Source organism: Nerophis ophidion, linkage group LG07 (genome assembly GCF_033978795.1).
Source record: "Nerophis ophidion isolate RoL-2023_Sa linkage group LG07, RoL_Noph_v1.0, whole genome shotgun sequence".
In the NCBI taxonomy this organism is placed as follows: Eukaryota; Metazoa; Chordata; class Actinopteri; order Syngnathiformes; family Syngnathidae; genus Nerophis; species Nerophis ophidion.
The window spans coordinates 31,965,194-31,979,737 of record NC_084617.1 but is presented as its reverse complement, the minus strand read 5'-3'; the positions used below and the strand labels follow the sequence as shown (position 1 = coordinate 31,979,737).

The 14,544-nt window shown below is 37.0% G+C and overlaps 1 protein-coding gene across 3 annotated transcripts in view; it reads left to right on the top strand.

The window, feature by feature from the left end:
* smarce1 (SWI/SNF related, matrix associated, actin dependent regulator of chromatin, subfamily e, member 1) overlaps positions 1-11,956 on the top strand; it is a 37,362-nt gene extending 25,406 nt beyond the window's left edge. For 2 of the 3 annotated variants that reach the window (XM_061905977.1, XM_061905975.1), the window contains exons 6-11: positions 3,024-3,155; positions 3,449-3,620; positions 3,815-3,987; positions 8,533-8,634; positions 10,183-10,420; positions 11,589-11,956. In XM_061905977.1, coding sequence (XP_061761961.1) covers positions 3,024-3,155; positions 3,449-3,620; positions 3,815-3,987; positions 8,533-8,634; positions 10,183-10,420; positions 11,589-11,770 — 999 coding nt within the window. In that variant the 3' untranslated portion in view covers positions 11,771-11,956. The remainder of the gene's footprint in view (positions 1-3,023; positions 3,156-3,448; positions 3,621-3,814; positions 3,988-8,532; positions 8,635-10,182; positions 10,421-11,588) is intronic. The other variant, XM_061905976.1, reaches the window with a different exon arrangement.
* Positions 11,957-14,544: the final 2,588 nt, after the last annotated feature.

The following is a 14,544-nucleotide window of genomic DNA, read 5'->3' as shown; positions in this document are numbered from 1 at the left end:
TTATTATAAACATTGGGGGTGTAGATTTTTTAAAAGGTGAAGTACCGTATTTTTCGGAGTATAAGTCGCACCGGCCGAAAATGCATAATAAAGGAGGAGAAAAACATAAGTAGCACTGGCGTATAAGTCGCATTTTTGGGGCAAATGTATTTGATAAAACCCAACACCAAGAATAGTTATTTGAAAGGCAATTTAAAATAAATAAAGAATAGTGAACAACCGGCTGAATAAGTGTACGTTATATGACACATAAATAACCAACTGAGAAGGTGCCTGGTATGTTAACGTAACATATTATGGTAAGAGTCATTCAAATGACTATAACATATAGAACATGCTATACGTTTTCTAAACAATCTGTCACTCCTAATTGCTAAATCCCATGAAATCTTGTAGGCTTAGTCTCTTACGTGAATGAGCTAAATAATATTATTTGATATTTTACGGTAATGTGTTATTAATTCACACATAAGTCGTTCCTCAGTATAATTTGCACCCTCGGCCAAACTATGAAAAAAAACTGCGACTTATAGTCCGAAAAATACGGTATATTGTGGCGCTAATCTGTTAAATGTTAAAACTATGGATGTTAGTTTGTCTTTATTACGAACGCTTTTTTTGACACCGAATTTATGCAACTGAATTTTTTGATTTTCAATTTTGTGGGCCTGATTTTTTTTGGGGATCAAATTATACTGACAATTTTATAAAAAAAATAAAATAAAATCAGTGTTTTGAAATCAGTATAAAAGAGTTTTACAAAAACGGACTATGAAAAATTGTGTTTTCAAATTAGGTGTAAAAAAAGTGTTTTAAAATTCAGTGTATAAAAATGTTTTAAAATTCAGTGTATAAAAAGACTGTTTTAAAATTCATTAAAAAAAAGTGTTTTAAAGTGTATAAAAAAAAGTGTTTTAAAATTCAGTGTCTAATATGTGTTTTAAATTCAGTGAATGCAAAATATCCATCCATCCATTACCTACCGCTTATTCCCTTTTGGGGTCACGGGGGGCGCTGGTGCCTATCTCAGCTACAATCGGCCGTAAGGCGGGGTACACACTGGGCAAGTCGCCACCTCATAGCAGGGCCAACACAGATAGACAGACAACATTCACACGCTAGGGCCAATTTAGTGTTGCCAATCAACCTATCCCCAGGTGCATGTTTTTGGAGGTTGGAGGAAGCAGGAGTACCCGGAGGGAATCCACGCAGTCACGGGGAGAACATGCAAACTCCACACAGAAAGATCCCGATCCCGGGATTGAACCCAGCACTACTCAGGACCTTTGTATTGTGAGGCAGACGCACCAACCCCTGTTTTCACCGTGCTGCCCGGATACAAAATAGTATTTTGAAATTCAGTGTTTGAAAAAGTGTTTTTAAATTTAGTGCATACAAAATAATGGTTTACAATTCAGTGTATACAAAATAAGGTTTTAGAATTCAGTTTATACAAAATAGTGTTTTAAAATTCAGTGTATACAAAATAGTGTTTTAAAAAGTTAGTGGATGAAAAAATTGTTTTAAATTTCAGTGAATTAAAAAAATCAGTTTTAAAATTCAGTGTAAAAAAATCAGTTTTTAAAATTCAGTGTAAAAATAAGTGTGTTATGATTCAGTGTAAAAAAGTGTTTTAAAATTCAGTGTATTAAAAAACACTATTTTAAAATTCTGTCCAAAAATGTTTTAAAATTCAGTGTAGAAAAAATACTGTTTCAAAATTCATTGTAAAATAAATCAGTTCACAAGATTCAATGCAAAAATATTGTTTACATAAATTCAGTGTCACAAAAACCCTTTTGTGATAAAACAAATTCACCTACATAAAAAATAACATTCTGACATGACTTCTGAAATGAGGAAACATTACAATCAATGGTGAGCTATTGTGATGTCGACAAATGTAATGAAATAAAATGGTTTGATCAATTAAACACAACATCAGACATTACCGCTTCCACCTTTCCTACATAATGTTAAGAAACAACTTAAACCTTGTCCAGATGTTTACCAACATATAATATTTATCTTTAAATAACTTTTACTACTTATCCAAATATCGCTTATCCTTGACTAATAATCGGTATCGTTACTGCACTGACATCCCGTATCAGTCGATCTCCAGTATGGACTGAGTTGATTTCTCTATATCAGACCTGGGCAAGTTAAGGCCAGGGGGCCACATGCAGCCCGTTGAGCTTTTCAATTTGGCCCGCCGTACATTTCCAAATATTTTTTTTAGATCTTTAAGATGTAAACTGTGGCTGCCATTATGATGTGCAGTCATGTTTTCTAATGATCGTAAGTCTTCAACCATACAAAGTATTTCAATGGTTGGAATATGCGTTTGTATTTGATATACCAGTTACTATGGTAATGTACGTCACAGCAGCTCAGACGAGGCACCAAGCAGTGTGGGCGGGAAGCGTTTCCACAGACGCGGAAGGATATTTTTAAAACAAAGCTCTAAAGTTTAGTGATATTTAGAATAGAAAGTACTTTATTGATCCCTGGGGGGAATTCAGCAAATATCAGATTGTAGGTGGGTTTATTTTGTACCCTTTGCGTTCATATTTCACTGTGTGTGCATTTTGTATGCGTTTCACTTGATTGTAAAATATGTCGATCGAAAGGGGGTGCGACATTCATATTTTGTCAATATTTAGTGTTTTTTATTGATCATAGATACATGTAAAATTTCATTAAGATTTTTGAGGCGGTTTGTCATAACGTTTTTAGCATTCAATCGGACATTATTGTGAGGTTTTATATTAGTGCTCCTTAAAATAGATATATTGGCCCCCAGACACGTTTTTTTTCTCTAAATGTTGCCCCCGAATCAAAATAATTGCCCAGGCCTGCTCTATATTAAGTAAAGCAACATGTGGTTTTGTGAGTGACACCCGTGTCCTGCAGTGACACCCGTGTCCTGCAGTGACACCCGTGTCCTGCAGTGACACCCGTGTCCTGCAGTGACACCCGTGTCCTGCAGTGACACCCGTGTCATGTGTGCACCTGACAAGGTGTGGGACCAAGTCAAGGCCTCCAACCCCGACCTCAAGTTGTGGGAGATTGGCAAGATCATTGGTGGCATGTGGAGAGACCTGACTGATGAAGAGAAGCAGGATTACCTCAACGAGTACGAGGCTGAGAAGGTAACCTTTTATCATCGAATCAACTGATATCATGTCTTAATTTCTTCTTCAACTGATATGTCATACATTTGTCTTCAGCTGATACGTCATACTTCTGTCTACTACTGATGGCATACATTTGTCTTCAACTGATATCATGTGCTACATTAGTCTTCAACTGATATCATGGGTTACATTACTCTTCCACTGATATCATGTGCTACATTAGTCTTCAAATCAACTATCAAATGCTCCATTAATCTTCAAATCAACTGATATCATGTCCTACATTAGTCGTGTCATGTGGTTGCTAGATCGAGTACAATGACTCCATGAAGGCCTACCACAACTCTCCTGCCTACTTGGCATACGTCAATGCCAAGAACCGAGCTGAGGCGGCCATGGAGGAGGAGAGCAGACAGAGGCAGAGTCGTATCGACAAGGGAGAACCCTACATGAGCATTCAGCCTGCTGAGGACCCTGATGGCAAGTTCTTCTACAAGTCTTTTCATTTAACTTTTTATTTATTTATTTCAGGCGTTGACATAAAAAAAAAATTTACAAAATTGACCACACATAATATAAATTAATATAGTGTAAAAGGTAATGTATAGTATGTAATGCATGATGATTACAAGTCCAGACTAGAAGGAGATGTAAGTCTTGGTTTTATTATGCAGACTACGACGATGGCTTCTCTGTCAAGCACACGGCAGCTGCTCGCTTCCAGAGGAACCACAGACTCATCAGTGACATCCTGAGTGAGATCGTGTTGCCAGACGTGCGCTCTGTGGTGACCACTGCACGCATGCAGGTCCTGAAGAGGCAGGTCCAGTCTCTGATGGTGCATCAGGTCAGTGGATGTCACACACTCACATCATGAACGTCATGAACCTTTAGTTTTAATAGAACATTTCTGATCTGAGTTTAGTTAGCATGTTGTACTTTACTATTTCACATCTAACAGTTAATAATACACTACATGAATATTAGCATGTTGTACTTTTACTTCTGACATGTATATTCACATTTAATAGTTAATAAAACACTACATGAATACTAGCAATTTGTACTTTTACTTCTTCTGACTTGTATATTCACATCTAATACCTATTATTACACTACATTAATACAAACCCCGTTTTCATATGATTTGGGAAATTGTGTTAAATGTAAATATAAATGGAATACAATGATTTGCAAATCCTTTTAAACACATATTCAATTGAATGCACTACAAAGACAACATATTTGATGTTCAAACTCATAAACTTAGTTTTTTTTTTGCAAAAAATTAACTTAGAATTTCATGGCTGCAACACGTGCCAAAGTAGTTGGGAAAGGTCATGTTCACCACTGTGTTACATCACCTTTTCTTTTAACAACACTCAATAAACAATTGGGAACTAAGGAAACTAATTGTTGAAGCTTTGAAAGTGGAATTCTTTCCCATTCTTGTTTTATGTAGAGCTTCAGTCGTTCAACAGTCCGGGGTCTTCGCAGTCGTATTTTACGCTTCATAATGCGCCATGCATTTTTAATGGGAGACAGGTTTGGACTGCAGGCGGGCCAGGAAAATACCCGCACTCTTTTTTTTTTTTTTTTTTTTTATGAAGCCACGTTGTAACACGTGCTGAATGTGGCTTGGCATTGTCTTGCTGAAATAAGCAGGAGCGTCCATGAAAAAGACGGCGCTGAGATGGCAGCATATGTTGTTTCAAAACCTGTCTGTACCTTTCAGCATTTATGGTGCTTTCACAGATGTGTAAGTTACCCATGCCTTGGGCACTAATGCACCCCCATACCATCACAGTTGCTGGCTTTTGAACTTTGTGTCAATAACAGTCTGGATGGTTTGCTTCCCCTTTGTTCCGGATGACACGATGTAGAATATTTCCAAAAACAATTTGAAATGTAGACTCGTCGGACCACAGAACATTTTCCCACTTTGCATCAGTCCATCTTAGATGATCTCGGGCCCAGAGAAGCCGTCAGCGTTTCTAGATGTTGTTGATAAATGGCTTTCCCTTTGCATAGTAGAGCTTTAACTTGCATTTACAGATGTAGCGACAAACTGTATTTAGTGACAGTGGGTTTCTGAAGTGTTCCTTAGCCAATGTGGTGATATCCTTAAGAGATTGATGTCGGTTTTTGATACAGTGCCGTCTGAGGGATCGAAGGTCACCGTCATTCAATGTTGGTTTCCGGCCGCGCCGCTTACGTGGAGTGATTTCTCCAGATTCTCTGAACCTCGTGATGATGATATGGAGCGTAGATGTTGAAATCCCTAAATTTCTTGCAATTGCACATTGAGAAACGTTGTTCTTAAACTGTTTGACTAATTGCTCACGCAGTTGTGGACAAAGGGGTGTAACTCGCCCCATCCTTTCTTGTGAAAGACTAAGCATTTTTTGGGAAGCTCTTTTTATACACGATCATGGCACCCACCCAATTAGCCTGCACATCTGTGGGATGTTCCAAATAAGTGTTTGATGAGCATTCCTCATCTTTATCAGTATTTGTTGCCACCTTTCCCAACTTCTTTTTCACGTGTTGCTGGCATCAAATTCTAAAGTTAATGATTATTTGCAAAAAAAAAAATATTATCAGTTTGAACATCAAATATGTTGTCTTTGTAGCATATTCAACTGAATATGGGTTGAAAATGATTTGCAAATCATTTTATTCCGTTTTTTTTTTTAATATAACACAATTTCCCAACTCATATGGAAACAGGGTTTGTACTATCATGTTGTACTTCTACTTCTTCTGACATGTATATTCACCTCTAATACTCTACATGAATACTAGGATGTTGTACTTTTACTTGTTCTGACATGTATAATCACATCTAATAGTCTACATGAATACTAGCATGTTGTACTTTTACTTCACCTCTAATACTTAATAAAACACTACATGAATACTAGCATGCTTTACTTTTACTACTTCACCTCTAAAACACTACATGAATACCAGCATGTTGTACTTTTACTTCTTCTGAAATGTATATTAACTTCTAATTAGGGCTGTGATTTTTTTGGGTGTCCCACGATTCGATTCAATATTGATTCTTGGGGTCACGATTTGATTCAAAATCGATTTATTTTTTTAAATTCAACACAATTCTCGATTCAAAAACTATTTTTTCCCAATTCAAAAGGACTATTCATTCAATACATAGGATTTCAGCAGGATCTACCCCAGTCTGCTGACTTGCAAGCAGAGTACCGTAGTAGGTTTTTGTAAAAAGCTTTTATAATAGTAAAGGACGATGTTTTATCAACTGATTGCAATAATATAATTTGTTTTAACTATTAAATGATCCAAAATTATGACAAATTTTGTCTTTGAGAAAATATTGGACACAGTGTGTTGTCAAGCTTATGAGATGCGATGCAAGTGTAAGCCACTGTGACACTATTGTTCTTATTTTTAATTTTTTTTATAAATGTCTAATGATAATGTCAATGAGGGATTTTTAATCACTGCTATGTTGAAATTATAACTAATATTGAAATTATAACTAATATTGATACTGTTGGGCACCAGCGACCCCAAAAGGAGTGAGCGGTGGAAAATGGATGGATGGATTGATGCTGTTGTTGATAATATTCATTTTTGTTTCACTACTTTTGGTTTGTTCTGTGTCGTGTTTGTGTCTCTTCTCAATTGCGCTGTTTATTGCTGTTCTGAGTGTTGCTGAGTCAGGTTTGGTTTTGGAATTAGATTGCATTGTTATGGTATTGCAGTGTATTGTTTTGTTGGATTGATTAATTAAAAAAAAAATCGACGCCCCCCGCGACCCTGAAAGGGAATAAGCGGTAGAAAATGGATGGATGGATTTAAAAAAAATGAGAATCCATTCTGAATCGCACAACGTGAGAATCGCGATTCGAATTCAAATTGATTTTTTCCCACACCCCTACCTCTAATACTTGATACACTACATGAATACCAGCATGTTGTACTTTTACTGCTTTACCTCTTATTCTTAATAATACACTACATGAATACTAGCATGTTGTACTTTTCCTTCTTCTGACATGTATAATCACATCTAATACTTAACAATACTCTACATCGGTGGTTCTGAAATGGGGATACGCGTACCCCTGGGGGTACATGAAGGTATGCCAAGGGGTATTTGAGATTTTTCAAAATTATTATAAAAATAGCAACATTTCAAAAATCCTTTATAAATATATTTATTGAATAATACTTCAACAAATGTAATGTAAGTTCATAAACTGTGAAAAGAAATGCAATAATGCAATGCAACAATTCAGTGTTGACAGCTTAATCTTTTGTGGACATGTTCCATAAATATTGATGTTAAAGATTTCTGTTTTTGTGAAGAAATGTTTAGAATTAAGTTCATGAATCCAGATGGATCTCTATTACAATCCCCAAAGAGGGCACTTTAAGTTGATGTTTACTTCTATGTGTAGATAAATGTATTTATAATTGAATCACTTGTTTATTTTTTCAACAAGTATTTAGTTATTTTTATATCTTTTTTTCCCCTAATAGTTTAAGAAAGACCACTACAAATGAGCAATATTTTGCACTGTTATAGAATATAACAAATCAGAAACTGATGACACCGTGCTGTATTTTACTTCTGTATCTCTTTTTTTCAACCAAAAATAATTTGCTCTGATTAGGGGGTACTTGAAATAAGAAAATTTCACAGGGGGAACATCACTGAAAAAAGGTTGAGAACCACTGCTCTACATGAATACTAGCATGTTGTACTTTTACTTCACCCCCAATACCTAATAATACACTACATGATTACTAGCATGTTGTACATTTACTACTTCACCACCTCTAATACTTAATAAAACACTACATGAATATTAGCATGCTGTACTTTTACTATTTCACCTCTAAAACACTACATGAATACTAGCATGTTATACTTTTACTACTTCTGAAATGGATATTCACATCTAATTTCTTAATAATACACTACATGAATACTAGCACCTTGTACTTTTACTTCTTCTGACATGTATATTCACATCTAATACTTAATACTCTACATGGATACTAGCATGTTAAAATGATAAATGGGTTGTACTTGTATAGCGCTTTTCTACCTTCAAGGTACTCAAAGCGCTTTGACACTACTTCCACATTTACCCATTCACACACACATTCACACACTGATGGAGGGAGCTGCCATGCAAGGCGCCAACCAGCACCCAAGGGTGAAGTGTCTTGCTCAGGACACAACGGACGTGACGAGGTTGGTACTAGGTGGGATTTGAACCAGGGCCCCTCGGGTTGCGCACGGCCACTCTTCCACTGCGCCACGCCGTCCTGTACTTTTACTTCACCTCTAATACTTAATAGTACGCTACATGAATACTAACGTGTTGTAATTTTACAGAGAAAGCTGGAGGCGGAGCTCCTGCAAATCGAGGACCGTCATCAAGACAAGAAAAGACGCTTCTTGGAGACCACAGACTCCTTCAACACGGAACTCAAGCGGGTACATTTTACTGCAGTGATAAAACTACTTTCTTTGTAACATGGTCATTATCAGGACATTTTGACAACTACATCAAAATACTTCCAATACACTAAAGTATAATTTAATTTACTATTACTATGAAGGGTCATTTTTATGTAGCAATTGTAATTTTTACTAATGTCAAATATAACTTTTATAATGCAGCAGTAACTTATGAACATTGTATTAACAATGAAGTTTATATAAATAAAACAATTGTAATGTTTTACTAGTGTTAAATATATTATATTTCAATGATATAAATATATTAATATACTGCACGTGTCCCGCGTGCTGTAGTTTAGACATTCTGCTATAAGCTAATGCTGGCTGTAAGCTAATGGTATTGTCACGCCAAATTTCTTCCCCCCTACAAAAACCTTCCCCCCCATTTACTTCCGGGGTCATGATTAATACAGACATTTTGTTAACGCTATATTATAAAAAAATTTAACGCTATATTATAAAATACAGACGTTTTGTTAACGCTATATTATTAAAAAAAAAAATCAAAAAACAATTTACAAACACAAGCTATGGGATGACACATTTACTTTTGGGGTCACGTTTCCTCACGTTTCCTCTTAAGTCCTCCCATAGCTTGTGTTTGTAATTTGTTTTTTTCATTTTTAAATTTTTTTTTATAATATAGCGTTAACAAAACGTCAGTATTTTTATAATATAGCGTTATGTTTTTATAATATAGCGTTATATTTTTATAATATAGCGTTAACAAAACATCTGTATTAATCATGACCCCGGAAGTAAATGGGGGGGGGGGGGGGGGGTTGTAAAGTGAAGAAATTTGGCGTGACAGCATCTACAAGCTAATGCTGGCTACATTCAAATGTTGGCTCCAAGCTAAAGCTAGCTATAAGCTAATGCTGGCTACAAGGTAATACTGGCTTCTAGCTAAAGTCGGCTACACACAAATGGTAGCTCTATGTTAAAGGGACGGCGTGGCGCAGTGGAAAAGTGGCCGTGCGCTACCCGAGGGTCCCTGGTTCAATTCCCACCTAGTACCAACCTCGTCACGTCCGTTGTGTCCTGAGCAAGACACTTCACCCTTGCTCCTGATGGGTGCTGGTTAGCGCCTTGCATGGCAGCTACCTCCATCAGTGTGTGAATGTGTGTGTGAATGGGTAAATGTGGAAGTAGTGTCAAAGCGCTTTGAGTACCTTGAAGGTAGAAAAGCGCTATACAAGTACAACCCATTTATGTTAAAGCTAGCTATAAGCTAATGCTAACTACAAGCTAATGCTGGCTACAAGCAAATGTTAGCAATCAACTAAAAGTAGTTGCAAGTTAATGTTAAAGACAAATCTTTGTCTGTTATTTCTAGCAAATTTTTATCTTTGTCTCATTGCTTAATGCTTTCTTTGAATAGTTTTTTCAGTGTATTGCCTATTCCTGCAAAAATAACACGCTGTGAGTAAAGTTGAAGTCCAGTCCAGTTCAGTCTATTAGAGGAAGGAAGTAGCAATTTGCAGAAAAGCCATCAGATGCTAACATGCTACATGCTAACAGCTGTGCAGTCAAAAGATCGAGGTGGACATGGACAAGCTGGCGGCAGAGATGGCGGCTGCCGACGAGGCTGCCAGACGGCGGCTGGAGGAGAAGGAACGTGCGGCGGCGGAGGTGGCGCACAAGAAACAAGAAGAGGAAGAAGAAGAAGAAGAAGAAGAAATGTCTGCAAAGCAAAGCAACACTGCTAACTCTGCGTCAGACGGCGAGGAGGAAGACAAGCTCATGCCCATGGAAACAGGTATGAATGTACCAGGTGTGTCATACCACTTCCTGTCCCTCACTTGACTTTGTAACTTGTTGGTGTGAATTTTCCAATGCAGAATGTAGTTTGAATGTTAGAATAGTTTGAATGTTATCATACCACTTCCTGTCCCTCACTTGACTTTGTAACTTGTTGGTGTGAATTTTCCAATGCAGAATGTAGTTTGAATGTAAGAATAGTTTGAATGTTAAAGAGTTTGAATTTCCAGGAAAAACAGGAATTTGTTTTGGAACTTGGGAAAGTATTAGTTGGAATGTCCAGGATGATTGAAATGTTCTGATGTTGGAATGGTTTGAATTGGTTGAAAAACGTGGGAATTGTGCAACTTGGAAAAATGTCGCGTTCATTTCAACGAGAACTTTTTGGGAATTTCAGGAAAAGTAGGAACTTTTAAAATGTCCTGAATGAGCTAAATTGGTTTCTGGGAATTCCTGGGAATTTGATGAACGTGGAAAAATGGTACTTTGAATTTCCGGGATGAATTGAATATTTTGAAGGTTGAAAGGTTTGAATCTTTTGGAAAAATGTGGGAATTGTGGAACTTTGAAAAATGTCCCGTGTTGTAATTGTTTAAATCAGTCAAGAAATGTTGAAGTAGAAACATTTTTAATTGAAAATTGGAATTTTGAAAAAAAACTGGAATTTTTCAAGTCCTTAAATCAACTTGGTTTTATGTCCTGACTGAGACGAATGTTTTGATAGGGGAAAGGTTGAAATTGGTTGAAAAATGTGATAGGAGTCATCGCACTACAAAAGGTTGGAAATAAGGTTAGAAAAAAACAGGAATTCTTAGGAATGTGGAAAAATGGTAGTTTGAATTTCCAGGATGAGTTGTGTGTTGAAGGTGGAATGGTTTGAATCGGTTGGAAAAATGTGGGAATTGTGGAAGTTTGAAAAATGTCCTTTTTTTAAAATTTATTTTAAATTCATCAAAATTTGGGGAAAAGAGGTAATTTTTGGGAAAATGCTCAAACATTTGCATGTTCCGGATGAGTTGGTGTTGGAGTTTTTCAAATATTTCGGGACATGTTGAAGTAGTAACATTTTTCATTGAGAAATTGTATTACGGAATTCTGGGAAAATGTAGAAATTAGTAGTCCTGGTGGTATGTGCAGTTACAGGAGTGTTCCTCACCTTGTGTCAGATGCAGGTGCTGCTGACTCCTCAGACGCTGCAACGTGTCAGTCTGGGAAAGCTTCTGTCCAGGATGCCACCAACAAGAACCTCAATGCTGAAAGTCCTGCTGGCGCTCCTCATGTCCCGGATGCACCTGTGGACCAGGACAGTTCTTCTAGCACACCCCCACCTGCCCTGCAGCTCACCTGAGGTCCTCAGAAGAATATATTTGGTGATGTGGCTTTTAAAGGTAAATGATCTTTAACTTCCTTGCTTGGCTTTAGACAGAGAACTTAGTAATATAGCCTTGCAGGACATGACCAATGTTTTTACACTTCTAGCAAATCACTAGAATACTTTGTTGTACTAGGACAATAAATTTCTTTTCATCACAAATGTCTTCAAGTTTTTCTACGATTCTACAATCAAATACTTTTCAAAAAGCTCACTCTCGTGCAAAATGTCTTCCACTGAACCATAACTTCCTGTTTTCTAAGTGCGCTCACAGAGACAACCAATCACATGCCTTCTTCTTCTGCGTTCATTGATTGGCATCCAAGTATAACTGTGACCAAAGAGGAATAGCCATTTAAACAAACACTTGGGCATGATATGGAAGCTCCTTATATGGTCTAATAATAACTTTCACCCATAGGTGGCGCTAAAGAAAGTTTATTTTTCACCCGCTGAACACCACAGAGGAAGCGAATCCACACTTTTCCCCATTTCATCAACTTTTGTGTCTGTCACTTTTCAGACCTTGTTGTCAGCAACAAGGTGACATTAATAATAATAAATCATCTCATTGTCCTATATCATTTGTTAATAATATTAATACATATCTCATCCTATATCATTTGTTGTTATTGATAATAATATTATTAAATTGGATGGATGGATCATTAATACATCATCTCATTCTATATCATTTGTTGTTGTTATTAATAGTTATTAATACATCATCTCATTCTCCTATATCATGTTTGTTATTAATAGTACATCATCTCATTCTCCTATATCATCTGTTGTTTGTTATTAATAATAATGATATTAATGCATCATCTCATTCTCCTATATCATTTGTTGTTTATTAATAATAATAACAATACATATTCTCATTCTATATAATTTATTGTTATTAATAATAACAATATTAATACATCCCATTCTCCTATGTAATTTTTTGTTATTAATAATCCATCTACTTCTCCTATATCATTTGTTCTTTATTAATAATAATACATCATCTCTTTCTCCTATATCATTTGTTGTTCATTAATAGTATTAATCCATCATGTCATTGTCCTATATCATTTGTTTATTATTAATACATCATCTCATTCTCCAAGTGTAAGATGTGGTGTGCAGGAAATGGAATGTCAGGTAGGTCTGTGTTTATACATGGGATTTCTATGTCATCAATGAAAGTTGACAATCAGATTTAATGGCTTCTTCACATCAACACTTCTTTCCCTTTTCTTAACACGTGAATGGATCGGAAAAACTCGCACATGCCAGCTAGCCGACAGATAACAATATTGATATTGACACTAGAAACTGATATAGATATATTAGATTCATTAGGCCACAACTTCTCCCCACTTTTAAATGCAGAGAATAATTTCGCCACATCTAGTGTGTGTGTGTGACAATCATTGGTACTTTAACTTTAACTTTAAGCAGGATGAATGAGAATTTTTTGCCTTGGGCTTTTCTTCCTCTCTCTTGCTGGAAGAATTAATTTAATCAAAATGATCTTCTCCCTACATGTTTGTAAATCGTTATATGCTTGCCTATATTTGTCCCAAAACCCTTTTTCCGGGATCTTGACTCCTCCCTATTTGGCAAAACACGTTGCAGTCTCCCAGGGACTTGGGTGGGTTGTTTCTGACAAATGTTTGCTTCTACTGCTAACATCCCTAGCATGCTACACTGTGTTAGAAACCACCATGGCTGCAGATTGCAGAGACCTCCTGCAACTCTTCTACCCTAAAGACTTTCACAGATGTCACCGTTTGCTTATTCTGATAATACAATTGTTGAAAATTCTCTTAAAATTTGGGCTCAATTAGGACTTTACTATGTCCCTGTCTCGTCCCTAATCAACTTAAACCCTTCACTTACCCCCTCTGGTAGTGATGTGGTCTGGGAGACTGGTGGTATTCGATCCATTCGCGATCTTTACACATATGTGCCCTTTGGTCAATTAGCCCACATATTTAGTCTTCAGAGAAACCAGTTCTTCCGATATTTGCAAATTAGAGACTTAGTACGAAAGCACTCCCCTGTTTTCACCAAAATTCCACCTGCAACCTTGACACACTATTTCAGCTCAATCCATATTCTAAGGGCAATATGTGTAAACTATATACAAACATCAGGTCATACCTCACGGTGACTGGTGACCTGTGTGCATGTGGTCTTCAGCACTCAACATAGAAGTAGAGAGATACCTGGGACCAGGTCTTGAAACAAGTCCACTCTTCCTCATTCTGAGCAAGGCACAGGGTCATACAATGTAAGGTGCTACATAGAATCCACTGGTCCAAAACCAAACTGGCTTGCGTTTTCCTTTAACTTAATCCAATTTGCGGTAAGTGTCATCAAGGGGTGGCCGGTCCTTACACACGTTTTGGACCTGCCCTGCCCTGTCCCACTTTTGAAAGTCTGTTTCTTTCACTCTCAGCTGTCACCTCGGCCCATATTAGACCGTCTCCCATAGTGGCGTTATTCGGAGACGTACCTCCAAACGTCTCATTGCCGATCGATCTTGCGGCTTTTCTTAGCTTGCTTGCAAGGAGGGTGCGTTGGAAGAATCCCAGCCCCCGTCACACTCAAGGTGGATAACAGACGCTCAAGCCCTTCTGAGGTTGGAGAAAATAAGGCTCTGTCTTCAGGTCTCTGATGCAAAGTTAACCAAAATTTGGCATTCATTTCAGGAACATGTTGATTCCTTGAGCCTGGATGCTGCTGCTGCTGTTGTT